We start from the raw sequence: 27,133 nt of genomic DNA, 5'->3' as shown, positions 1-27,133 counted from the left end.
GCGCTCCCCTCCTGTTCGCATTGACTATAGAGCCCATGGCTGCCGCGGTGAGATTAAGACACTCCGATAAGGGCATAAATATAAAGGGGACAATTCAACTAATCTCACTATATGCCGATGATACTCTATTGTACATCCGTGAACCCAGGACGAATATAGCACCCGAAATGGCGGAAATACAGGAATTTGCGGCCTACTCTGGGTTCGCGGTGAATAGAGCCAAATCGGAAATATTTCCACTCACACCATCCACCAAATGCCCAGACGTGCTGCATGGACTTAAATGGTCAGATCGACACATTAGGTATCTGGGGATCCTTGTGTCCAGAGATAGGAATACACTATTCCAGGACAATCATGAGACTACACTGCAGACCATTACTACTAAACTCCAGTTGTGGGGGCGACTGCCTATCTCACTGCACGGCAGAGTGGCGGTCCTTAAAATGATAGTCCTCCCCAAGCTGCTCTATTTATTTGTTAATATTCCCATATGGCCGGGTAGAAGTTTTTTCGCCAGACTCCGCTCTGTGGTGGTGACGTTCCTGTGGAACAGGAAAACTGCTAGGATCAGTTGGGAGAAGATGACTGAATCATATTCCACTGGCGGAATAGCAGCTCCCGACTTTGAGCTTTATTACCATGTGGCTCCAGCACAATTTGCAAAACGCTGGTATGATACCACGCAGGAGACGACCCATGCACTAATAGAGGAATACACCACACACCCCACAAATATACAGTCCGTCATTTTTGATACACAATACAGGCACACTTGCGAATACACTTGTGAATCCAGTTAGCTGTATGGTTAAAGCATGGGAGGCCATTTACAGAAAATTACAATTACAAACGCCCTACAATCCAGAGGTACCCCTCTGGAACTACCCAGGTATACCCCCCACACACGACAGTTCCATACAGGAATCCTGGGACCCCAACATGGAAATGAAAGTGGGTGATACGTTTCTAAATGGCAAATTTGTGGCCCTGGAGGACATACTGAGAGCGTTCGGAGGTGGCCAACTCAGGACACTTCAATATTACCGCATGAGATCGGCGTTCCAAAAGAAATGGCCGCTGTTCCCGGATGAATCCCAGCCGCAACCCATGTCTGCAGATGGTGACGGCTGTGGGAGGCCTGGGAATTTCTAAACTATACACGGCGGTACAGACTCACACCCCCACTGTAAACCATATAAAAGGAAAATGGGAAAGGGACCTGCAGGTGCCCATAGAGGACGAGAAGTGGAATAGATATTGCTCGCTGACAGAGGGTCTCTCTGAACGCTGGCTTACGATTAATCTAATTCAAGATCCTGAATAGGCTACACTACACCCCAAATAAAATGGCAAAATTTGCTCCTGGTGCGTAACTTAAATGGCTGGTGGCAGTGGTTACTTTTGGCTACCTTTTGTGCAGGCTGATTTCTCAGCTGCAGTACAGCACCCATGGGTGACCATTTTTTCAAAATGGCCCTCGTTTTCTTTTCCCACCATTTTTCGATTGTCAGTTTCTTTGGGGCTTTTCTTCTATCCTTCAGAATAGATCGGAGTCCTTTGTGGGTTTTGCCTTTGGCGGGCTTCAGTCCTGAAACCCACACAGGCTACAGTGTGTCTGGGAAGGCAGGAAGTGAGCGAGGAGCCCGAAACTACTGCCTTTTGTCTGTAGGTATGCCTGGCTGAAACCAGTTCTAACTGGGTAGCTGGCTGTCCTGATGGACAGCCAACCCCCAGGTGATTGACAGCTGTGGGTGTGTAGGTGATTGACAGCTGTGGTTGTGTAAATGACTGGGATCGAGCATAAAATGTGAGGATTTTCTGGACTACAGACATTCAACCACTGGAACGAGGAATCTGAAGCAGAAGACTATCAGAGATGCCAACGGCACCTTTCGGGACTGCGAAAGCACAAGGGAAGCCTTGCAGCTGTGCTGGCCCTGTTTTCACATAGACAGGGAAGACCCGCCAAGGACGACTTCCTCCCTTAGACTGGTGGGACCAACTAGCCTCAAGACCTTATTCATTTTGTGCCATCCGCCGAGTTGCTGTGACTTTCCTGACTGGACCATCATCGAGCGCATCGTCTTCGGAAGATAGAATCCGGCTGAAAATTTGCAGGCATCCGTGTGGACCTCCAGAGGCAGGAATCTTTCACCAAAAGTCCCCTCACCAGGGTTCAAGAGCGAGTAATCGAGGAGAATCCAATCAGCGATATTCGTTTCTTCTTGGCACTAAGAAAAAAGCACCAGAAACCACAAAGTGAGCTGAATCCATTGCTGCCGGCCTCTTCTCCCGAGTGCTGCCGCAGAAGCCGGCCAGAGGTCACCCCTAGGAATCGGAGTCTACAATGTTGCACCTAGAAGGAAGCCAGCTACAATTTCTTCTTCACTTTCAAGGTACTGTAGGGCTTGGGTTGTAATTACCTTGTACCATTTTTGGTGCTTCCTGGCCAAGGTAAGTACCTTGGCTCGGGACAGTACCTCTGCAATGAAGAACTCTATGCAGCTGGCTGGTACTCAAGACGAGGCGACAGTTGACCCCGGTTTGGATTTCTAGACCTGGATGGCTGAAGAAGGAACTTTGGAGGGAACAGACGGATTAACTCGAGCAGTGGGATACCCAGCAGTGGATCTTTGTGGCACTGGTGCGCTGGAGCCCTTCACAGGCTTTGGTTCAGCGATGGTTGTTGTCTGGTAGACCTCTTTGGTTCTCTGTCCACGACTCAGCTGAGGGGACGTTTAGGAGCGTAAAATAGTCACTGCAGGCCTAAAAGGATGCCCACAAGGTTCCAGCTGAAACCGTGCTTTGCAAGACGTTGCACCGCAAAATTACATGGGTCACAGAGTATTGGGAGTTTGCAGGCTCTTAGTGGAATGGTGCAAAATGCAGATGGTCTTAAGACTGGTTATGCGTGCCAGTCCATGGCAGAAAGTCCTCTTCAAGAGATCTTCCCCATCGCTCGGAATTCGGGGTCAGGTCTTCAGAGGTCACTCAATGGCTCTGGTGGTCTCTTGCAAGTTCCTGGGATGTCTAACTTCGAATTCCGCTTTGGATCTTCAGTCCGGTCGTCAACTCCGAGGTTCGGCTTCAGGATCCTCACCTTTTATGCAAGAAAACTGTGTGAGCTCACCAATCGCTAGACAAGTCTCTCATGCAAATCTGGGGGGTGGCTGTCCACGGAAACAGCCAGCCTCCCAGTTGAAACTGGTTCTAAGCAGGCATACTGCAGGACAAAGACCAGGAGAGTTTTGGGTACCTCGCCCATTTCCTATCCTTTCAGCCACTCTGAGCCCTGGCCATCTTTCGAAGGGAAGCCTGTCAAGGACAAAAGACCCATCAAGACACTCCCTCCCCCCTGTCACCTGGGCAGGTAGAAAAACGTCCAAGTAGCAAATCATCACGAACCGACTTAAAAAAGTACAGCCACCATTTTAGGCAAATGGTGACCCTAGTGTCCTCTGACGCAGCTGCAAAGGCAGCCTGCGAATAATGTCCACAAAAGGTTGTGCAAAAAGGTACACTGCCGCCTGCCTGATGAACTTGTAACAGTAACTAAAAGCTACTTGAACAGTGGGAAAAGGTAGACAATGTTTCCCCTCAGCACTCCACGAAAGGTGGGGTGTGCTGATCTCACAAAATAAAATACAGGAGGGACAAAAGGGTGTCCCCTTGCTCTTGTAACATGTGTTAACGCAGTAGAAATAAACAGAAAGCTCAAGGAGCTTCCAGCAACACTGCACAGAAAGTGCTGTGTGCTGCAACAATAAATTGTAGATGCCAGAAAACATGGATGAAATCGCAACTCCATTAAAAAGTACCCAAAAGAGGTAAAAAGGGTTCCCCAGGTTAGAGTAAAAGATTTAGCGAGTGTGGAAAAAGGTTCCCACTCAGGTGAATTAGTTACACAATCCAATAGTTCAGCAAACATGCTGGGGACTCGCAAAGTGGGAAGAATTACTCTAAAAAAGGAAATTCTACCTAACGAACGCGGTGAAGCTCTGCTCTGTGTCTGATCTCAGAAGATCTTGAGCCGTGTTTCAGCCATTGGACTAGTGTGACCAACTAGTCTCGATGCCTTCTTGAGGATCCAGCCCTTCAGAGCCTTCCGAAGTGTCCGTGGACTGCTTGGTGGACTGGCCAGCTCTCTCATGAGCTACCTTGCAAGAAGTGGCGCTGTTCAGTATTAAGAGTCTGCAATTTTGATGGTTCCCTGCTTGTGCCACAAGTTGCCTTCTCCCTGAGTTACATCTTCATTTCTCAAAGGGAACCTGTCCTGGAGCAGCTCTTGTGACTGCGATTCGAAGGACACCTATTGTCGCCTGTAAACAGTGATCATCCCTGGAACTCTCCTTTCTCCATCCTGTGACATGTCCTAAGGAGGCCTGCATTGTTGGATTCTGCATTTCTTTGCCGACAGTGATCACATCTTGTAGTTGCGACCAGAAGAATCCTCGAACACACAACTCCTGGACACCTCTCACCAGAACAAAGAGTGGAAGATCAAGCCCTCCGATGATCTAGAACGACATCTGCGAAAATCAGAGTCAGGGAGTAAGCGTCGGTGTACCTGTCCCCCCATCCTCCATGGGATAACATTGGGATCTAGTCCCTTTTGTCTCTTGTTCCCCCTCCCCCCCAACTCACATTTTGGTTGTCAAACTTGAGTCGGGTCTCCTGCCCCTGGGTTAGCCTTGGGTCTCGAAGAAAGGAGAGAACTTGCCTATCTTTGGGTACATTGTTGTAGAACCTTTTTATTGTTTGAAACTAATCACTACCCCAAGCCCACTGCATCCTTTTTAATGTGACCTCATACTCTTGATAAATATTATGTTGGACCCTGTGATCTTTGCCCACAAGGCCCCTTTCATCTTGGGGTTTGGACTCCTGAAGTTAGGATATTGTACTTGTGAATGTTTCCCATCATACTACTGCATCTGCATTACTTACCTTCATTGCTTTGTTGGGTTATGTGATCAAGTATATATTTGTATTATAGAGTATTGTGTGGTATTACTACCTGCAAGTTTAATTTTCCTGTGTGTTCTAAAGGCCTAAATAAATAAGTGAATTTCTACTGAGACTGTCTTGACTGCCATCCACATACCTTGATTGGTTTTGACTACCCTCTCAAAGCTCCATGTTTATCATAACTAGGATGGTTTCCTAAAATGTGTCTACCAGGCCAGATTCTAGAAATCCATCTTAACAGTTCTTACCTGTCTAACTGCAATTATTGTTGATGTTCTCTGTTGACTCTGTAAGGGTGCAGAAGAAGGAGGCTGACACAAAGGTGGCATGTTTGGGGCTAAAATAAAATAGTGGAAAGAAAACCTGTCTCTCCCTATCCCTATTCCTAAGGGGGATTCCCTGCCTCAACTAAAAGAGCTAAGGTGATTGTCGGGATGTCTATCAAGCTCAACATATCCACCGTCATGTGTCAAGAAAACCTTACTCTATCCCTCACACTATAAACTGGACTAGTACTGTTCTGACAGTTCCCAGGAGAATGACTCCTTTCTTCTCAGATCTTATTCCTGGTTTCTCCTGGTTTCTCGAAATAGTTCTCACAGTTCAAACATAGTCTTGTGTCTCACACGTTTTCTGGGGGAATGACTCCCTTCCCCTGGTAGTAAAGTACCAAACAAACCATATTCCCTGAAGTGTTCTCAGGGGGGACTGGCTCCTTTCTCCTGATAGTAAAGTTCCAAATAGCTTGTTGCCCCTGCCTGGTTGGTCGGGAGAATGACTCACTTCTCCTGACGTCTGGTTCCAGATAGCATGGGGGGGATGACTCCCTCCTCCAGGCCCTTTTGGACCTTATTGCTAGTCCGCGTTACCCGGAGAATGACTCCCTTCTCCTGGTATCTTGCTCTCAGTTCAACATAACCATGGGGCATGACTCCCTTCCCCTTGTCTCCTTTTCATTGGGCTTAACACCTACAATATCTCATTATAGTTTCACCTCTTCTTTGGATTGGCCCACTTGATTCACTTCCCTACCAAGTACTGCCACGTGGAAGATGACTCGTAATGTAATTCTGATTTGGGTCCCAGAACCTTCTCTGGTAGTCAGTGGCATTCCCTTCTCCACTGACTCTCACAGCTTTCAATTTCATGTCCCAGACCATTCTCCGGTGGTCAGTGGGTTTGGTTCTTCCACTTGGCTGAGGAGGTGTTCCTCAGATGCAAGACCACCTCGTTGCCTGCCCTGTGTCCCTACCGGGCCTCCAGAGCTTCTCCAAACCTGTTACTGGGCTCGGGTAGCACACTGGTTCTTCCTGGGATTGGGTCTCTCGATGGCAACTCCGGCATTCCTTCTCCCTCGGTTTGTCAGCTTCTCGGGTCGGTGCTCTGCTTCACTGCTCGGCACTCTTCATGCGGTTACACAACCATGTGGTCCTCCTGGCAACGGTTGCTTCACTGCTCAACTCAACTCGTCTGGAGAGGAGGTAATTCCTGGCTCGACCTCCTCGAGACTCTCACAGCTGCTGTCCGGTTTCCACTGCTCTGCTTGGTTCTTCCCTGGAAGCAATTCAAACTTCCCGGATTCATCACGGGCTGAAGACCAGTAGTCCGTCTCCTGTTTTCTTTTTATGGTGCATGCTCCGCCCTGGCGCAACGTCAACACTTATCACCATAGCTATCATGTTACTCTTCATTCTCCGTTGGGCCACCCCGTCTCGGTATTGGAATGTGGTATACAGTTAGTACTACAATAATACATTGAAGTGTCAAGAGGAGAGGCCTGAGAAGGAGATAAGCGTGTTGAGAGGTTAGCGTTATGGGTAGGGTTGTTGTGATGACAGGCACCCTGGTGTTCATCTGTCTTCCCGGTGAAGGGGGGGTTAGGAGGGGCGGGGGACGAGTTCCTCCCCATGAGATCCTCCCTCCTTATACCACTTTCACATGGACTCTCGGGTAGCAGCCTCATAGAAAGGGGCTCTCCACAGGGAGAAGTGATGACACCTAGGCAATAGTCACAACTCATTGTAGCCCTAAACTACTCACACCCTTCCTGAGACTTTCAACTCTGTTACCTTCCTTTGCTTGAGTTTGGCTAAAATCTCAGTGTCTCCCTGTTCACCATTAAAGGGTGGCCTCCCAAAATCTACCCCCAGGGTTGATTTGGGAAATCCATCTCAACACCTAGCCATTGAATTTTTGGACATGTATTTAATGTTTCATTTCACTAGCTTGTCTGTGACCTGTGCTCAAATCTGAGCTAAGTCTGAGTCTGATTATAATGTTTTGATTTGATTTCGTTTTTGTAACGTGCTAAATCGTCCATGGGCCTCGGAGCACACAGAAAAACAAAAGAGACGGACTAACAGGAAAGAAGAACCCTAAAAGTGAAGAAACAGAGAGCCATGATAAGAATTATTCGGGATCATGCTTGAATAAGTGGGTTTTTACTCCCTTCTTGAAGTCGGAAATGGAGTTGACCTGCCTCAAGTGGATCGGGAGCTCATTTCAGGCTATGGGAGCCTGAACGTCAAACATAGTGCCACCGAACCCAGTGAGTTTGAATCTAGGTTTTGCAAGTTTAGAAGGGTCATAATAATGCAGTGAGTGGTCCACTCTACAAGCGGATAGCCAATCGGACAGATAGTGGGGCACATCGAAAATTGCGACATTTATATGTGGCTTTGACCTGAGCAAACTGTGATTTCATGGTAAATTCGGCATCAATTGTGATGCCCAAGGTCTTAACTGTTCTGGCTACTTTTATGGTATTATCGGCTATGATAAAACTATCATAGTCGGAGCCCAATTTCTTTTATTTTATTCTTGGAAGCATTAATCAAAAGCTCTGTTTTTTCAGCATTAAGGGCAAGTGAATTAGTGGCCATCCAAGCCTGAATGGTTTGATAGATGGAGTTAATGGGTTTGGTGTCGCTGATTTCCCGATAGTTCAATTATGACCAGAGTGTCGTCAGCATAATTAGTAAACTGGACACCCAGGTCTTCAAGGAGCACAAGAAGGGGCATGGTATACACATTAAATAATGTGGGTGAAATACAAGAACCCTGCAGTACCCCAGAGGTAACAAGTGCAAGGATGAAGCGAACCGTATCCAATGCTACTCGTGCATATCTAGGACCAAGAAAATGTGTAATCCATTGTGAAGGTAGCAGGGAACAATGTGCCTGATCAGCCAGTCTTGTAACCAGTCGAGAGTGATCGATCAAGTCAAACACCACAGACAGGTCGAGTAACATTGTCTAACATATTCATTTCATGTGTATTTGACCGAAGGGCCACAGAATTCTTCTGGGATACATACACCTTGAATCCAGATTGTAAAGCCTCTCACACCATCAATTACTGGTTTTTGTGGCGATCAAGAAGACGGACTCTAGGATGTGCCAGGTTAATTGGATGTTTATTTATATAAAAAGAAAATGACCATGGAGCCCTGCTGCTTGGAGGGAAGTTCCCAGCCTAATCATCTAAAAGTAAGATTGTTCATCAGAGTTCAAAAGAAATAGTCCTTAGTCCAAATCCTATTACCTAACTGGCCGTACCACTTAGGAAAACATAAGTCCAGAGCAATAACCTCTGTCCTTGGCTTCTGGCTGGCCCATTTACTTGGATTCCCTTTTCCAAGGGCTTTTTTTAAAGCCCAAAATGGCTTCCCTGTGGTCGCGCCACAAGGCGAGACCGTTACTTTACCGTCTCTGTCTCTTTCTAGATCTTGACTTGGCAGGTCAGGACGCCAGCCTTCTGGGGTCTTGCGAGCAATTTGTTTCCTTTCCACAATACTGCTGGCTCTGCGGTCTAGCATGGCTCTGACCCTTCAGGACTTCTTCCTGTTAGAGGCTCGCCTCTGCATAGGTCTCATTCTCCCCCATTCAAGGTTCTTCATGTTTGTATGTCATCACAAAAGGGGTGTGTCATTCTTCTTTGAATGTGGCATTCGGGCGGAATTCAGCATTACCTGAAGCCAAAGACATTGAAGAAAAGTCACTATTCAGTGAATCGAAAACAGCGTTGAGTCTTTGACTCCCAAGTAGACAGATAATGTGTTCTGGAAACTAGAGTTCCTTGCCAGAATGGTAGTCCTTGTCCCCAAGAAGGGACTACCTCCCAGTGAGGTCCCACTTGCTCAGACTCCTAGGGAGGCTCTTGCTGAGGGGCTCACCTCCCTAGTCTCAAAGAGGGGGTGGCTTCCCTCTGGGGAGAAGGCCAGAATAGTCCAGATTTGTCACATTATCCACTGAGTGTTCATTCAAGTTGAAGCACATTTTCAGATAACGGTGGGCTTCATTAGAGTCAGACATGGTCGGCACTACTGGCAGAAGGTCCAAAGACACTTCCCTGCAAGTTCAAAGAGGATTCAGGAGGGATGGGCTGATCTTTCTTAGTTTTGCAAGGGTTAAGATTCAAAGACATATACAGTTAGTTGTTTCCCAATGGGTTGGAGTTCTAATGTTCGGGAAATCAGTTGGTCGAGGCATTAAATGGCAGGATTATTTTTTTTAAAATTATTTTTATTAGCATTTCCAATGATACATACCAATAAGAAAAGAACCACCCTCCTGAGATCAGGTTCATTGTTCTTTCCATTTCGTAAACATCGATCCGTGTTCCATTGTTCAGTCGTCCATAGTTCGGGCCAAAGGTTCACATATTGTCCAACAAGCAAATGTTTTGTGGGCGCCATTGCTGTATAAAATCACTTCTCAAATATTCCAACATTGCTCCCCAATTACTCCTAAACACATCTAGCTCCCCCTGAATCCTATGTCATCCATTCCATCGTTCGTACTTCCCACAATTTGTGCAACCAGTTCGTTATTGTCGGGTGATCCATACTTTTCCAATTTTCTGCAAGAACGAACCATGCAGCTATCAACATTACACATTAATGCTTTCTTCATTGATTTCGGAACTTGTCCTAACTCAGGCCCCAGCAACCTACATATACTTTCACCTACTAACAGAGAGCCTATTCCTGGATACATATTTTTTATTTGTATTTCAAATTTGTTCCAAAAACCCTTGATCCTTGGGCATTCCCACCAAATTGTTCCCAGTCTCCCTCCACCTTACAGCCCCATCAACATACAGATGACGTTGTATTATACATTCTATGTAACCTTTGAGGTGTGCCACAGCATTATTATCTTATACCACATTTTTCTTAATTGAAGGGAGCAAGTCAATTTCGGAATGTGGCTTCAAAATTTGGTCCTGTGTGATGCCTTCCCTTAAAGTTCCCTCCCATGCCGTTTTATAGGGCCAACTAGATAGGGTATAACAAGCTAATAAAATCTGATACAATAAAGATTTTCCATAATAACTTACAAGAAAGTCTTAATTCTATTAAAGACACGGAGGAGAGCATTATGCTTCTCTTTCTTTTATTAAACATATGAAAAGAAGCTCAGCAGCAAGTATTTTATGCACCGACTGCGAGCAGAGTATGCATGACAAAAGGTGCACAAAAATATCAGTAAAACATCAACAAACAAAAGCTTTAGTCCATAAATGCCTCAGAAGTAACAAAACTCCATTTCCCAAGAGGCTTAACTAGAGTTCATAACAGATCACCAACATGAGACACCAGTTCACCAATAGGCATTCCAAATAGCCCTGAACATGATGTAAATTCCTCTTTCGAGGCTGCGAACATGGCTGTCCGTGAACCATCAGAGAAACTGTAACTTGAGGTTGTCTGCGGAAGGGGGAAACCAAGCCGATCCCGAGGTCAGGCGTACTTGTCTGTAGCCACTGTCAAGGAAAAGAAAAAATAACTAGGGTTACTTGATGCGTATGTCAACCCTAGACCCCTTGCGAGGGTGGGCGAGAAATCAGTGTGTTATTCTGTAAATACACATAGTCTGCAGAATGGTAATTACCCCCCCCAAAGCAATGCTAACGATGACTGCCCTCAAGCATGTCTAGCGCCGCTTTTTCTCTCGCTGGGTGGGATAATGCTCGCCTGCGTGTCTTTAGTAGAATTAAGACTTTCTTGTAAGTTATTATGGAAAATCTTTATTCTATGTCAAGACCAGAGGCGCACATTATGCTTGTTTAAAGCTTACTTAACACAATCGATGCAGGTTGTTCTACCAGTTTCAGGTAGAATTGCTTGAAAATAGACTCACCTGCCCAATCAGCCATCCTCATGATGTCCTCCAGACGGACGTCTGACCTGAAAGGCTTTAGAAGCCATGGCCCCCCTCATAGAGTGGGCGCCGAAGTTTTCGGTATCTATTCCTGCTTGTGACAGTGTGCCATCCACCCAGCGTGCCAATGTTGAAGCGGAATCCGCTCTAAGGGGTTTGCACAGTGCTATCAATAGCTGTCCGTTAGGAGAGGTTCTAAGAGGTGCAGTTGCCTCTTCATAGACCTTCAAGCACTTGACCAGGCAAAGCTTGGGCTGTTCTCTAAAGGCGGGGTAAGAAATTACCCTGGAATTGCATTTCATCCTTCTGTATATGTGGAACACTATGCCATCAGGAGAAAAGGTCCTACCTGCTAGATAGAGAGCTCTGACATCCGAGACTCTCCTGCAGGAGACCAAGCAAAGCAATGTAGCCAGCTTGCTGGAAAGTGCTGTATGGGTTAAGTACCTTATTCACATCCCAAAGCTTGTCATAACGGGACGTAGATTGCATTGTAAGCCGAATACCCTTAGGTAGTCTGCAAACAAGGTGATGCTCTCCAGCTGGGACCCCTTGAACAAGGTTGTGTCCCGCAGAAATCGCCGAGCGGTAAGCATTGATCGTCCTATAGGCGAGACCTCTCTCGTCTAAAGAGGCTAGAAAATTTAGAATTTCTTCTATAGGAGCTGAAACCGGATGAAGCCCTTGGTCCTCACACCAACTTGTCCAGGCACTCCAGGAATTGGAGTACCTCTTGAGGGTAGCAGGGGCCCAGCGCTCTTCGATGAGGCTGATGGCCTTAAGTGACATCCCTGGAACTCTCCATCTTGCCCTGAAATTCTCCAGGCTGCTAGGGTCAGAGACCCGTTGAGGAGAAGGGGGTGACGTCCTAACGGATCCAATAACAGAACTGGAAACTGGGGTAGAAGGATTGGATAATCTGAAGAAAGTTCCAGAAGAACTGGATACCTGGTCTGAGATGTCCAGACCGGGGCTATGAAGACTAGCTCTGATCGCTCCTGACGTGCCTTCACCGTGGTCCTCACTATCATGGTAAACGGGGGGTGGGAGGGCATAAAGTACCCCCTCTGTCCAGTGTTGTAGAAATGCATCCGTTGCGATCGCTGCTGGATCCGGTCTCCAGCTGTGAAACTCTAGGAGCTGAGTGTTGAGGCGGGAGGCAAAAAGATCCCTGGACATGGGGCCCCATACTCCCTGGAGGCGGAGAAAGATGTCTCTATTGAGCCTCCAGTCACTGTAATCAGTGGAATGGTGGGAGTGCCAGTCCGCCACTATGTTTCTGAGACCTGGGAGATATTCCACCGTGACGGAGATCGGGTGTTCCAGACAGAAGTGCCAGAAGTCTTTGGCTAGGTCTGCTAGAGGTCTTGACTTGGTGCCACCCAGGTGATTGATGTACCTCACCGTTGAAATGGTGTCCATTTTGGGAAAAATACAGCAACTCACTCTGTCTCTGGCAAAGGAGCGCACCACAAAAGAGCCCTAGTGGAGCTCCAAACAGTTTATATGCATTTCTAGCTCCTGAGGTGACCAAGTCCCTCTGGTGGCAGTTGCCGCACCTTGCACCCCAACCAGAGCGACTGGCGTCTGACTCGATAACAATATCCGGGGTGGACCCAAAGATGGCTCTGCCATTCCAGGCTTCCATGTGCGTCAGCCACCAGGTGAGTTCCGTCTTCGCCTGAGGCGGGATTGTCAGACGCTGGGAGTAGGAAAGGCTGCGCCTGAGGTGCTGTCCTTTCAGTCTCTGCAATTCTTGATAGTGAAGAAGACTGGGAAATATTGCTTGAATGGAGGAGGAAAGGAGACCTATCGCACCCGCTAAATCTCAGAGAGATATGATGTTCCTCTGCAGCAGCCTGCAAATCTCCCGACGAGTAGAATGGATCTTGGCCACGGGGAGACAGAGCTGTGAAATCAGTGTATCCACTACGAAGCCTAGAAATTCTAGGTTTCTGGATGGACACAGAATCGATTTCTCCCAATGTATGAGGAAACCGAGACACTGTAACAGATCTATGGTGAGTCTGGCCTGCTGTTCCACCAAGGCTTGGGACTGTGCCATGAAAATGATGTCGAAGTAGATTAGTCTGACACCTTGCTCTCTAAGATGCGCTACCACGGGTTTTAGGAGCTTGATGAATGCCCAAGTTGCCGAAGAGAGCCCAAAAGGCAAGCTTGTGCACTCCCAGTCCTGATTCTTCCAGGAAAACCTCAGATAACTCACGTGTGACTGGTGTATGGGCACTGTGAGGTAAGCGTCCTTGAGATCCAGACGAATGAGCTAGTCGCTTGGTTTTAAGACGTCTCTGAGCATGTGTATCCCCTCCATCTTGAAATGGCGGTAGACTATGAAATCGTTCAGAGCCCTGAGATTTATCACTGGGCGTACTTTTTGCTTCTTGTGAACCAGAAATATGGGACTGAAGAAGCCGCCCTGGCCTGAGCAAGGGTGAATTGCCTGCTTCTGATGTAGACTGCGTACTTCGCTGCCACATCCGCTTCGGACATTATTATTGGTGCTGGCCGACACGCTTGAAAGGGTTGAGCGAAGAATTCTAGGCGTAAGCCTCGAGCTGTGTCCCTGACTCGGGCGTCTCCCGATAAGGAATCCCATGCTCACGCAAAGAGAACTAATCTCCCTCCTATGGGTATTTGCGGCGCTGGCGCTGTTATGGGTACACTAATATCTTGCGGCTCTCCTCCAGCCGCGACCTCTGCCTCACCCCAATGATGGAAAGAAGGTATCTGAGCGGTCTTGCCAGGTATAGCGCTGGTCTATTGACTGTTGAGGTCTTCTATCGAATGAATACTGGCCGGAGGAGCGACCCCCTACCTCGTCCGGCCCGGTAAACATTTTTGTAAGCAAAAACCCTCTTAATGGATGCTTGAGCCTTGTCCAAGGCGATGAAGGTGGCAACAAATTTGGCCATTTCCTTCATAAATGGGTCCCCAAATAGCAAAGCCTGGGCTGCTGCTCCGGATTCGGTATCCGCCAGTTTGCCCAGCTTGGAATCAATTTTATATCCACTGTCTTGTATAACTCTGAAAATGTATTTAAACCTGTTGAAACTCGCTTCAAGTCTCTGGCGCCCAGTTACCTCAGGGTTCGGCGTGCGCTATAAATAAAGAAACTAAACCAAACTAAACTAGTAGAATGCCTTTCCGGCGTCAAGAAGAACTTCCTTGAGATCTGGTATGATACTCGACTGCTGGACCCCGAGGGAGGAGAACACTCTCTTGACAATAAATGAATTGGAAAACAGGGTAAGGAGAAACAGCCTGAGGTTGCTGGGCCTCTGGGAGCAGAAGGGGAAAAAAAACCTACAAATTCAGAGGTAAAGCTCAAAGCGATAGTGAATTCCCTGTTTGTGGAGGAAGGTAGTAAGGAGGTTAAGATCAAGAGAGCACACAGAGGTGGATTGGGGGCCAGCAGGGGTTCCAAGTCGTTGGTAGTACGGTTCCACCATTTCAGAAAGAAATCTGGCATCCTGGTCAGAGCAAAACATATAATGGAGGTTCCCTATGAATGTGACAAGATAAAGATATATCGGGACTTATTCAGTGTTACGCTGTCAAGGTGGAGGGACTGCCGGCAGCTTACTGCTCGGTTGAACGAGATGGGTATTCAGTATAGGTGGCCCTACCAGCTTGCGCTGATCTTTGAGCACAAGGAGGAAGACTTCAGGATAACGAGGGTGGAGGAAGCAGACTTTGTGTGGTAGGGTGAAGGATTGGGGTGTGGAAAGGCATGGGCTTGTTTCTTACTATTTGGGTCCACAGGTTTCATATGTGTTCATTATGAGGTTAACAGACTGCTTAGGTCAGTGTTGTTGAGGGCATCGCAGGGGGCGGGCTGAGCCATTTGAAAATGGGGACACTGAATGTTGAGGGGCTAAATTCTCCCACCATGGGAGCCCTTGTTTCCAGGGAATTCCAGAGATTAGGTCTTGACGTTCTACTCTTGAAAGAAATGAGGCTCCAGGCAGAAGAAGAAAAGCATATTCCTAGTGCACAGATGGGGCAAACCTTTTGGGCCTCTGGCAAGTCCAAACAGAGTGGCATGGGTATTCTCTTTCACTTGAAGTAGCGGGACATGGATCCCCAGGTATATAAGGCCATGGAGGGTCATGTCTTGGTGTGTTCGGGGATTAGGGCCTTTTGGAGGACAGTCCTTGACTCTATTCTGAGGCATCGATGGGCTCTGTTTCTAATAGGTGGTGATTTGCACATGGCGTGTACTTGAGTGGGATAGGCTAGTCCTGCGAGAATGCGTACAGTGGTCGGTGCCACAGGAACACAATGACTGGGAAGTATTTCAGATTCAAGTGGCTTGATAGACATATGAAGACATAAGCACCCGAAAGTGAGAGGATCTACCTTTTTCTCTGCGCTACACAGTACATAGGCTAGGATGGATTATTTGCTCCTGGAGAAAAAGGGTATGGTGAGCAGGGTGGAATCTTGTGAAATTGTGCGGATTGGATGGTCAGATCATGACCTGGATGATTATTGACATCCTATTGACTCGGTTAGATAAACGGATTCCATGTGGCGATGTAATGACTCACTCTGGAGAGACACCATATTTGCTGGTGAAATTCAGAAAGCAATAGTGGACTTGTTCGAGGTTGACACAGGAGAGGTGGATGTATGTACAGTACAATGTTAATTTTTTATTTTTTTGCGGCACATTTTGGCAAAAATTCTTTGCTGAAAAATATGGATGGGAGGAGGGATAAGGGCATACAAGGGGTGGGGTATAGGGAATAAATAATAGGGGAGAGGGATGCATTTTTTCGGCACAACATTTTATGCAAAAAAGCTGCAAAAATAAAAACGAAGGATGAATGAACATAGAACCGTATGTACTGTGTGGGAAGCGGAAAACGCATCATGGAGGGGAATCTTGATAAGTGGGGAGCCAGCAAGAAGAGGGAAAAGTGAGTTGATGGGGGGGAGGGGGGGTGGAGGGGACAAGCTTCGAGGGGGAATCGTGGCTTTGGAGGATAGGGTCAACCGGGGGTTGGTTGGATCGGATGACCTTCTTGAGGAACTTAAGAGGAAACGACAGGAGCTAAAATAGTTGCGTATAGGGTACATTGTGAGGAAGTTGCAATTTTTGCAGGGAGGTTTTATGAGAAGGGGTATAACGCGGATGCATTATTAGTGGCTAGACTGAGGACGTGGGGGGTGGAGCGCTGATGGATGAGATTGGGGACTCGGATGGTGGGACCAACACTTCTTTGGGTGAGCTAGAAGACTGTTAAGCAGGGTCCTGTGAGAAACCAGAAGGTGTCTCACCCGCTAGTCCCTGGGGATTTGTCATCCAGGTGGCCAAAGCACAGCCATCACTTTTGGATCCAGTTCCTGGGGGTGGACCAGTGCGGGAGGATCACCTGGATGGGGGGGTGTTTGGGTAATGGGACACTGTAACACGGTTTCCCCATCCTACAAGGTAGGATACTTAGGCACTCACCTTCCCCTTTCCCAACATGAACACTTTCTCATAGACAGCTCACTCTGAGAGAAAACGGACTAACACCCGAGCCGTATACCTGACATGTCCCAACACAAGGTTCAGGCAGAGTCAGGCAATTACTGATATTAAACACACCCGACTTCCATCACACTTCCCCACACGGATAAAAGGCTGAGCACGAAAGCACACTCTGAGCAAGGCAAAAAACACGGGAAACAGTAGTTCCGAGATGGCAGTTTAATACAAGGAGAAAGACTGCAAGACCTGAAAGGGTTGCAAGGTCTGAAATGCCCTTGGCCTTTTTGGATGAAAACTGCTACTTTCACAAGCCCTCAAGAATAAGCAACCTAAGACCAGGAATTAAAGCTAAAAAAAGGTGCACTGTGTGTCGAAGGTACCCGGGGCACTCCTGCATCGATAGCCAGGGGGGAGGAGTGATTGCCGCTGTGGTACTGTCCTTGGCTCCTATAACAAAGCAGCGCCTGTAGCACAGCCGGTGAGTCGGGGAGACTGATAGCAGATCGGTCTGTGTTGCAGCCAAGGTTGTGAGCGGCAACATTGTTTGAAGAAATCTGCAAAGAACAGAGTGTGAAGTATATCTGATGAGCGATATCCAAGGATTGACTGAACTCTTGAAACCAAGATACATACCATATAGAGAGTGATCTGGCACCACGTGGGTGATCATTCGAAGGTCTCTGTTAAGTATCCAACTGAGAGTGCAAAATTGTGTACTGTGAAATCCAAGTGGTCCTGGAACGGTTCAAGCTAAACCCTGTGCACATTCAAAAGTCTTCTATAGCTAATACATATTGCAATTGTTCTGAGCCTGGCTGAGGGAGACTAATTCTGTAAAAGGGATCTGAGCGCTGAGGGGGATCCGGGGTGAACCGTGAGTCACCCGAGAGAAGATATTCTATAAGCATTGGAGAAGAGATCTGAGCCCGATTGGGGAGGATCCAGGGTGAAGAGTGACTCACCTGACGAGTATTTGTAAAGAAACATTTTGTTTGTTTTGGTACACCAGGCCCTCTGAATCAAGAGACTTTGATAACTTAAGAGACCTGGGCGCAGAAGGCCCTGATGTTGGTAATGGAACTGTGTCCTCGTGGCAAAGAAGCCTGAGTGTGCGCTATGCTCGAGTGAACCGCCTTGTCCCGTACTGAAAACGTGGGGAAGGGAGGCCAAGGGCCTGGGCATCCTGACTTATCATTTTGTGAACACTTCTTTGTTTTTCATGAACATTACCTCACACTATTTGTATTTAGCGGTAAGGATTGGCAATAGGTTTTTTTGTATGGGCCCTTTTATTTTGACAAGACACCACTAGGACTGAAATATTATTATTTGATGGTCGTAGCTTGCTCCCATCTTTAGATTTAGCATTAGATAGGCGTTTATCACACCCTTGTTAAAGTTCAATGAACACCCTTGAACTGTGGTCACTTGTGTCTGTCTTACTATTGCCACCATGCGTTCCTTGCAGTTCTATGAATCCCTTTATCGCAGGGATGAGTGTTTCATTGTTGAATGTGAGGGAATATTTGGGTTAGGTCCCTCTCTTGACCTTGGATCTTTCTTGAAATGGCATGGCAGGTGGACTCCCCAGTTAAAACGGAGGAGATCTCATCAGCCATAAGAAGGATGCCAGTGGGGAAGGCCCCGGGTGAGGATGCTTTCACGATTGGCTTCGATAAGCATTAAATGGATATGTTGGCCCCATTTAGCCAAATAATTAAACGTAATTTTGGGCACTGGCAGGGCACCCCATATTTCTGTCGGGCTATAATTTCGCATTTTTTTATATAGCGCTACAAACCCTCGGGTATCTGAGCGCTGCTTATTACCCACGGTGTGTGGTGCTCATTTATCGACCTCGGAAGGGTGAAAGGCTGTGTTTGGCCCTGCCGGGATTCAAACCTGCGTTAGCAAGCTCTGCACAGATGTCAAAGCGAGCACTCTACTCGCTGTGCCACTTGACCTGCTATTTTGGCAGTAATCACTAAAGCGGGTAAGAATCATGCTAAATTAATTTCTTACAGGCCTATCTTGCTCCTCAAAGTGGACGCAAATATTTTCACTAGGACATTGGCTTCCAGAATTGAGTATTTAATTCCGCGATTGGTTCATCCGGATCAGGTGGCTTTTAAACTGGGGAGACAAGGGGCAGGCACACTATGAAAAATCCTGAATTTTAATGGAGTGGCTTAAAGGGGGTTTGGTGGTTCTGGTGTTGTAAAGTCCTGGTTAATTTCAGATCCGGCAAGAGGTTTTTGAATGGTGTCTGAGCAGTGTATGCAAATGCAAAGGCACAGGTTGCCGTTCATGATGGGTTTTCAGCCCGTTTTGCGTTGGAGCGAGGCTTGAGACAGGGTTGTCTCTTGTTGCCACCGCCTCTTTTTGCCCTCTTTGAATCCACTGGCAGAAATGATAAGATCTTCCCCCACAATTGAGGGTATACGGGTGGGAGATAAAGAGTTTAGGCAGCGATTGAATGTGGATGATGTCCTGTGTCAGTTCCAGTAGTGTTTGCAGCTATTGTTCAATATGGTGCCCTGTTTGGGTTTAAAATGAATGTGTGAAAGTCTATTCTTGAGCCTGTTTCGGTAGAGATCCAGTGGGACAGCATTGGATATCTGGGGGTCGTGGTGACCAGATGTTTGGCACGTCTCTGTGACGCAAATTACCCCGACATTTTGATAGACTGTATGAAAACATGGATTCTTGGGTTCGGCATACCCTCTCCTGGATGGGGAGCGTCAATGCTTTGAAGATTAATCTATTGCCCAGAATCCTTTACTTATTTCCGGTGTTCCCGATTATGGTACTGGAGGTAATGTTGAGGGCGGACGGGTTAGATGTTGTGCTTTCTCTAGCAGGGTAGGAAACAGAGGATTGCCTGTGATACCTTGATTCTTTCCCAAGGAAATGGAAGGGGTTGGGTTGGGGTCCCTGATTTGGATAGCTACTATAAGGTGGTGAAATTAAGGGCTTGTTAGTGAGATTTATCAGTTTTATGTTTAATCCCCTCTCCTAGTGAGACACCCACCATCTTTTGCGGAACTTCTGGACTTTTTTCTTGTTCTCCTGAATGAGAGAAGCCTTTTTCCCCTCATTCATTCTTGCTTGTTTTAACCATGGGAACTTTGTCCTTTGTTTTACTTTATTTCATGGAGTGTTGCTTTCCTCCATATCTCTTAAAGGCATCTGTGTTTCACTTTTGCAGCACGCAGCACCCTTTGTGTAGTGTTGCTGGGGACCCTTTGGGTTCTCCTTTTATATTCTTTCACTTTCCCTAAGAACAACTGTTCTTAAGGAAAGAGGGATACTTGGTATCCTTCCTAAAACTTTAACGTATGAGAGATTAGCACACACCACCCTATGTGGAGTGCTAAGGGGATACTGAGTATCCACCCCCCCTCTCTGCTTCTGTGACTTTTTGGTCACAGTGACACCACTAAAGTTCTCCAGCATGGGGCCTGGCATGGATTCACATGCTCATGAATATTCCCCGTCGTCAGGCTGGGAATCCTCGGTAAAGAAAAAATCAGTATCCGTTTTGTTTCTGATCTGTCTTTCTTAGTAGTAATCAATCACTGGTCTCTGGGTCATACTGCCCCCAGCCACTGACTGCCCTTTCCCTAAACCCCGCCTCTGGCAGCCATCCTCAGATTTTTACCGCACGCTCAAGTGTCGGGAGTTCTCGTGTTTAGCTCTCTAGCTTTTTTGCTGCGTTTTCGCGCTTTTTCAAAGAGATTTTCTCATTTTTCGGTCAAATAGAGCCTCAAGCTCCACCGTGTCTACATCCGATCAACGGGGACCCGTTTCGGATTTTCTACACCCCTCAAGGGTGAAGTTTTCATTGAGTTACGCTTCTTGGAGGAGTCCAGAAGTTTCTGCGGCCTACCCGGACATGGCCCAGGAGAAAGGAAGCTCGGCGCTCAGAAAGCTGTTCAGGGTTTGCCCTGGATGCCAGCTGCAGAATGTGTTGAAGGAGGACGAGCACTCGAAATGTCTCTACTGCCTTCATGAGGACAAAACGCACGTGGAGAAGGACTGTGCGTTTTGCGGAACATGTCGGAACGGACCATCAAGGACCGACACCTTCGTCTCCCCAACTGGCTGGAAGGAAAAGCCCGTCTGGTGAGAAGAAGAAGAAGAAGAAGAAGTCCGAGCGGCCTTCTAAGTCCTGTGAGGGCGCCCCGGTGACTGGGGCCCAACAGAAGGCAAAGCACCGCGAGTCCGGGACTGCCGAACGGTTGGGCTCCTCGGCTGCCAGGCAGGGCGCATCCTCTCCAGCGCCATCAACCACGAGCCAACGCTCTGGCTCAGGGAAGAGGAAGGCCGAGAACCCAGCGAAGCTTCTGGAGAGGCCCCGGTCGATCTCGAAGGATCCAGCCAAGGGGGACCGAGGTGGTGACCCTGTGACGCTCACCTGATTCCCGTAGAGGTGCCGGTCTTGACTGGGCGTATACTGTATCTTCAAAGGTGATGTGTAACACACGGCTGGCTCTTTGGGCTGGACCTCTGTGCACTGTATGTCTGACTCGAAGGGTAAGATGTCTGCAGATAGAAAATATGGGATTAAGGAACTGGGTTATTGAATGTCTCTCTCTTCTTCCATTCCTCTTCTCCTGTAGAACCCCAAAGGTTAACACTCTCACCTTAGGTAAGTGAACGCTGTGCTCTCCATCTGCCTCGGGGCAGGGTGCTGTAACCAGTTTCTTCACTGGATAAGGGGAGCAGGCCTCTTGACTTCAGAGGACTGCTGTCCGTCGTTTACTGCACGAGCGGTAAGTTTTGAGTAATTCTAATGTCTTTAAAGTCTTTAGTAATGATGTTTCTTGTTTTTCTGGGTTCCGGCGATGGCGGATGACGGGCTGAAGTGAGTTGAAGATGGAGCCCTTGTGATGAATAGAAGCGCCTGGAAGCACGTAAGTAAGCGCTTGTTGCCTGCTTCACTATGCGCTCTAACTGTCTTTTTATTTTGCAGGTACAAGTTCGGAGCGGCTGCATGGTGCCGGAATACCCACTAGGTTAGATGTGGAAAGGAGTAATGGCACGTGAGTATTAAAGTTCCCCAATGTCTTTAAACGCACCTTGTTTTGTCTTTCAGATGCGGGATGCAGCGCCGAAGGCCTCCGGAGCGTGCAAAGAGTTGGTAAGCTTTTGTCTTTCAGATGCCGGAATGCAGTGTGAAGACCTCCGGAGCGCACGAAGAGTAGGTAAGCCTTTGTCTTTCAGATGCCGGAATGCAGCGCGAGGCGTTGGTGACAGCCGATGGACCAGGTAAGTGAAGAGCTGTCACTGAAGACCGTAATGCTAACCTGTTCTTTCTTGTCTTTATAGGTGTTGCCGAAGACTGGATTCAGGATGGTAAGCCTTTTTCCTTAGGCCCAGGATCAGATGCAGAAGACACGATGAGCGTTCTGCTGCAGAGGATGCAGAATAACGCAAAGCAAGATTCATCCATCGGGTGTGGTTTAAATAGCCTCCTGTAGTGCTTGGGTGTCTCCTTCCACAGCCACGCCTAGGTAAGAAAAGAGTTCCTGCTTTCCAGAAGAGTTCCAGTGTTCTGAATCTAGGGAGTGGCTCCTGCCCCACCCAACAGGAAAAGTAGTTCCAAACAGAAGAGGATCAGAGGCTCAACTGGCAGGCAAGTAAGCAGCATGGTCTGCTGCAGGTAAGTCCACCCAAGCATTATGAGCCCGGCGCTTCCAGCGCTGGGACTGGGCATATTTATGAGCCTGGTGCCACTGGCGCCAGGACTGGGTCCAAAAGGTCCCAATTGGGACTGGTTGGCACTCGGAACCTGGGTTATGGATCTGCTTCCAAGGGAGTTGGGAAAACCCTGACCTTTTGGAAGCAGAGATCATGACAGACCCTCCCCCCAAGGTGAAGGCCACAGGCCCGCAGAAGATGGTGAAGGCCTTGATTCACCCGGCTAAAGCCTCTATCGAGGAAGTCGCAGCGGCCCTGGTGCAGCCTGAGGAGGCTACACCAGTGGAGGCGACCTCAGGGCCCAGAGTTTCCCTGCCACCGTGGAGGGAAGCCTCTTTCAGGTCCATCGAGAAGACCCCGTCGGAAAAAGAGGGGGGGGGAGCCAGTGGCCATTGTGGACACGGACACAGCCTCCGAGGAGGAAGTGGTTGAAGTCTTGGAGGGCCTCGACGAGGGCGTCGAAGAGGCCCGGTCCCACGGGAGGGATCCCGACGAAGGGGACGACGTGAGCGATGGCGGCGCCGGCGAGGTTCCTAGTCAACCGTCGCACCCGTTGCTTCCGGAGGAAGTACCTTGAGTATACTCCGGAGCCCCAGAGCCTCTTTCGGACGAGCTTCATGGCACCTTTCTTGAGCATCGCCCTTACCTCCAACAGTAGTTGAGGGACAACTCAGGACAACGAAGCGGCCATTTTGTTGGCAATAAAATCCTTATGTTCTGAGATAAGGACGAGATTGCCCCTACCACCGACGGAGGAGCCGGAAGCAGGTTGGTCTCAAAGCAGTATACAGAAATGGTGGTGGTGATGGTAGAGGGCACTGGGGGACTCAAAGGGAGATGTGAAAAAGATATGGACAGGGAGTTGGATAACAAGTTGTGGGCAAAACTGTTTAAGGGGACGCCTAAGACTGCTATAGCATGTCAGTATAAAAAGCACAATATCAAACTATTGCACCTATGGAATATGATCCAGTGAGGCTAGGTCGGATATGCCCAGGAGTGAGCCTGCTTTGTTGGAGGCATTCTGGACACAGAGCGACTTTTTGGCATATGTGGTGGTCTTGTGTCAAGGTACAGGATTATTGGAACTGCTGTGCTGGATTAGGAACTTGCATGGAATACAGCGTGTAGTAGATCCTATGTTGGTGTTATTTGGGTTCGAGGAGTGGGAGGAGGGCTTTGTCGCATATGCCCCACTTTACATTGTTTGCCGCTAGGGCCTGCCTGACGATAGTGTGCAAGCGAGATTTCTTGCTATTGGGAAACTAGTGGGTTACTAAGGCTAAGGAGATATATGAAATGGAGAATATCACAGCGATGGTGCAAGATGTAAGGGATTCGTAGGAATTGGAATGGTCGACCTGTCTACAAAAATATGGAGCTAAGACAATCGCTGTTTCCCAGAGTGCTGATGCGGCTCCTGGGAGTGAGTTCAATATGGGCTGGGAGTGAGTTCAATATGAGAAACGCTCAGTCAGAGATGCTTCGTGTATCCGATAGGGACATTGAATATAAGGAATTCCATGTGCATCTGCCATTTTTGTTTCAGTGGATATTGCCTGCCTTTTCTGGGGTTTGCTATTTTCTTTATGTATGCAGTTGGTGGTCCCAAGGAGTGGGAGTGGTTGCGGGGCAACAGCGGAAAAAGTGTTCTATTTTAGATGAGTTTGATACATCTTTGTATTGTGATGCAACATCTTAATAAACATAACATTTAAAAAGCATGCTTTAATAACTATGAGCAGTGTGAGGGCTAAACTGGAGGTTTTACTGGCAGAACTAACAGACTTTGGGTCAGTTTCGGTCTTCGTGTTCAATTCTAATAAATCCTGCGGCCTTGACCTCTCTATCCCTCCCTTCGAGAGACCATATTAGAAGCACTATGCCCAATAAAATAGGACTCTAGGTCCATCCCTTACCTGAGGGTCCAAATCCTGAGCGCCACCTCAAGGATTTGATATGATATGGCATTTACAACGCGCCTATACACAATTGTTGTAAGGCACGGCAAGGCAAGGGAGGGGGAACAGAGGGAAGACGGAGACAACAATCTTACTAGGCCTGGTGATTTCCTGCAGCTGTGGCAGGAGTCCTCGGTGACGGTTGACAGATGGAATAAACAGTAAATCTCGTTGTTTGGCATATTAGCAGCTGTAAAGATGAACCTGGTTCCTAGACTTCTGTGCCTCTTGTCTGGCACGATCTGTCGAAATCGCGGATTCCAATCTGCTGTCACTGCAGTCAAAACACTTTCAATTCATCTGGGGGGGGGGACAAGAAGAAACTGATCTCCAAGAAGTTACTGATGTGCAGGCTGAGATGTGGGGATCTGGGGGTCCCTGACGTCCATCGTTATAACCTAGCAGCGCAGGTTTCTCAGTTTCTGAGCTGGTCCAATGAAAACCCGCTCTCCAGGTGGAAGGTGATAGAGGATGCAGTGTCTCAAGTTCCCCTTTCCTAGATCCCCTTTTGGAATCGACAGGGATAGACGGGGCTTGTCTGTGCTGGGATCGACCAAAATCACAATCGATTATGTCAATAGAGCAATACGCCATTGGGGTTCCCTGGTGGGTTTGGGTCTGCTGTCACCTGTTTGGAGCAATTTGGCGTTCTAACCGATATGGACAAGGTACAGTTCCGATGTTGAATAAATGGAGGCTAGGTATCTCTGCAGCAATTCTATAAGGACGGTAAGACGCTATACTTTGCGGAATGCAAGGCTGCATTAAAATTTGGCAAAGCGGAACGTTTCTATTATGCACAACTAAGACGCTGGGTTTCCCATCCCAACACCAAAAGCAGGTACTCTAGACCATTGAATGCATTGGAACTCACGTTTCAGGAGGGCTGGGGGGTGTTAACAAAATCAAAAATCTCGACTCTAGACAGTTTGCTTGACACAGTGGATTCCCAGGAATGACTACCTTGCATGGTTCAGTGGGAACAAGACCTGGGGTGGAGATTGGCATGGAGGCCTGGCATTGCATATCGTCACGCATGTACAGATCCTCACGATGTGCCACTGATCAGGAGAGTGTGTTCAAATTGTGCTACAGATGGTATCTAACCCTGCAGAGATTGCACAAAATAAACCGCGACTACTCGCAAAACTGTTGGATGCGTTGTGGGCGATGAGGGCTCTTTGTTACACTTATTGTGGTCCTGCAGCAAGGTGAAGCATTTTTGGAAAGAGGTACTATCCCAGAGTAAAGAGATCACCAGCCTACAGTTGATGATGGACCCTTTGATTATACTATGGGTGACACTGGGGAGGGAGCCCTTCTTATTTTGGGCTGTCTGGCTACTCTCATCAGTCACTTACTGGTGGCAGCCCAAAATGACTATTGCCTGCAACTGGATGAACCCGGAAGGTCCGCTGGCTCAAATGTGGTGGGTGAAGGTCTGGGAGATCTTGGTGGGAGAAAGAAATCACTGTTGTATGTGAGGGTAGATATGTAAAGTATAGAAAGGGTCCCCTCAATCTCTGTGAAACCACCCGTCCTCGGACAATTCTCATTTCTATGATTTACCATGGATTGCACTATCGTTCAAGTTCATATCACCGGTGGGAGGGGCGGGCGGTTGGTCCAGATACAAGGGTGGCAACCACTGTTTATTGTATCATAGATGCTCGGTACGGTGTGCATCTTTGTCTTGTGTAACTGATTATAATCCATGGCCTGTATACATGTTGTTATATTTCACATTACCTGCTGTACCCACAGTCTTATAAAGTTTTTGGGGGAAAAAACCCTACTTTGGTGAAAATAGAGCTCCCTTAAAAATCCATGTACTTAACATTTACTTTTAATTAAGATTACGCAAGTCTTTTCTCGATTCCTGTGGTGTGGCTTTTTAAGAACTCATTGTATTTACATGTAAATATTTTCATCCCTGTATAGTTACCTGCGTCTCTATTGAATCTGAGGCAAGTCATTTATTTTGTTCCCTGTATGTCATCCATTACCTTATTTTTATTATGCTTGGTAGATACCATAAAGTGCTGAAAAAGGGCAAGCGAAAGGATGCGTTAAAGGAGTTTGAGGAGCTACGGAAGACCAATCCTGAGGCAGCTTTGGAGGAGCTACAGAAAATGGACAAAACCAGGATTATGGTGAGGCAGTTTAGCATTATTCGGATGAATTGTAGTTTAGTGTCCAGTAATATTGTCTTGGAAATGTTTTTTGTGATCTATTTTAAATTTTTAAGTATTTTTTTTTGTTTCTATTGATGTTGGTGTAGTTCAGGCCCATCTCAGGTTTCCTTGTTTTGTAGATTTTGCAAATTATTATTGCAAATTTGTTTGCTACCATGAAATCTTGCTAGGTGCTTACAGCAAATCTGTTGTTCACTTATGGTACCGTAGGTACTCATTTTTTCCAGATACATTGTTTTGGAGTGAGGGTCTAAGGTCATGTCCCACCTTGACATTATGTTCTGTGGAGCATAGGGGTATGTGTTGTTTATGCAGTTGGTGCTACACAGGTATATGTTCTCATACGGCAGCTTTTCTCTCACTTTTCTCTCACTTTCTACCTAATCTCACCTTTGCCCTTATGTTATTACTTACTCTTATATTTGACTTCTTATCCAACTTTCTCATTCTTATATGTTCTCTCCTCTATTGTCGTCTCCCCCTCCTTTTGTGTTACTCCTTATACTCCAATGTTAATGATGCTTTTGGTACTTTTTATTCCATAAATACCTCAAAATACTTAATTTCTTATGTATTGCAAGTCATGAATATGTTGTTTTTCTATACTTTTTACCTTATTTTTCGCTATTATCCCTTTT

General features: G+C 47.3%; 1 protein-coding gene across 1 annotated transcript in view; it reads left to right on the top strand.

Annotated features, from left to right (window-relative positions):
• The window catches only part of UTP14A (UTP14A small subunit processome component), a 684,761-nt gene that overhangs the window by 289,837 nt on the left and 367,791 nt on the right, over positions 1 to 27,133 (top strand). Inside the window, exon 9 of the mRNA XM_069612971.1 lies at positions 26,330 to 26,453. Coding sequence (XP_069469072.1) covers positions 26,330 to 26,453 — 124 coding nt within the window. The remainder of the gene's footprint in view (positions 1 to 26,329; positions 26,454 to 27,133) is intronic.

Source organism: Ambystoma mexicanum, chromosome 5p (genome assembly GCF_040938575.1).
Source record: "Ambystoma mexicanum isolate Mex_15411 chromosome 5p, UKY_AmexF1_1, whole genome shotgun sequence".
Classification (NCBI taxonomy): Eukaryota; Metazoa; Chordata; class Amphibia; order Caudata; family Ambystomatidae; genus Ambystoma; species Ambystoma mexicanum.
The sequence above is the reverse complement of the archived record's forward strand: the minus strand, read 5'-3'. Positions and strand labels throughout refer to the sequence as shown.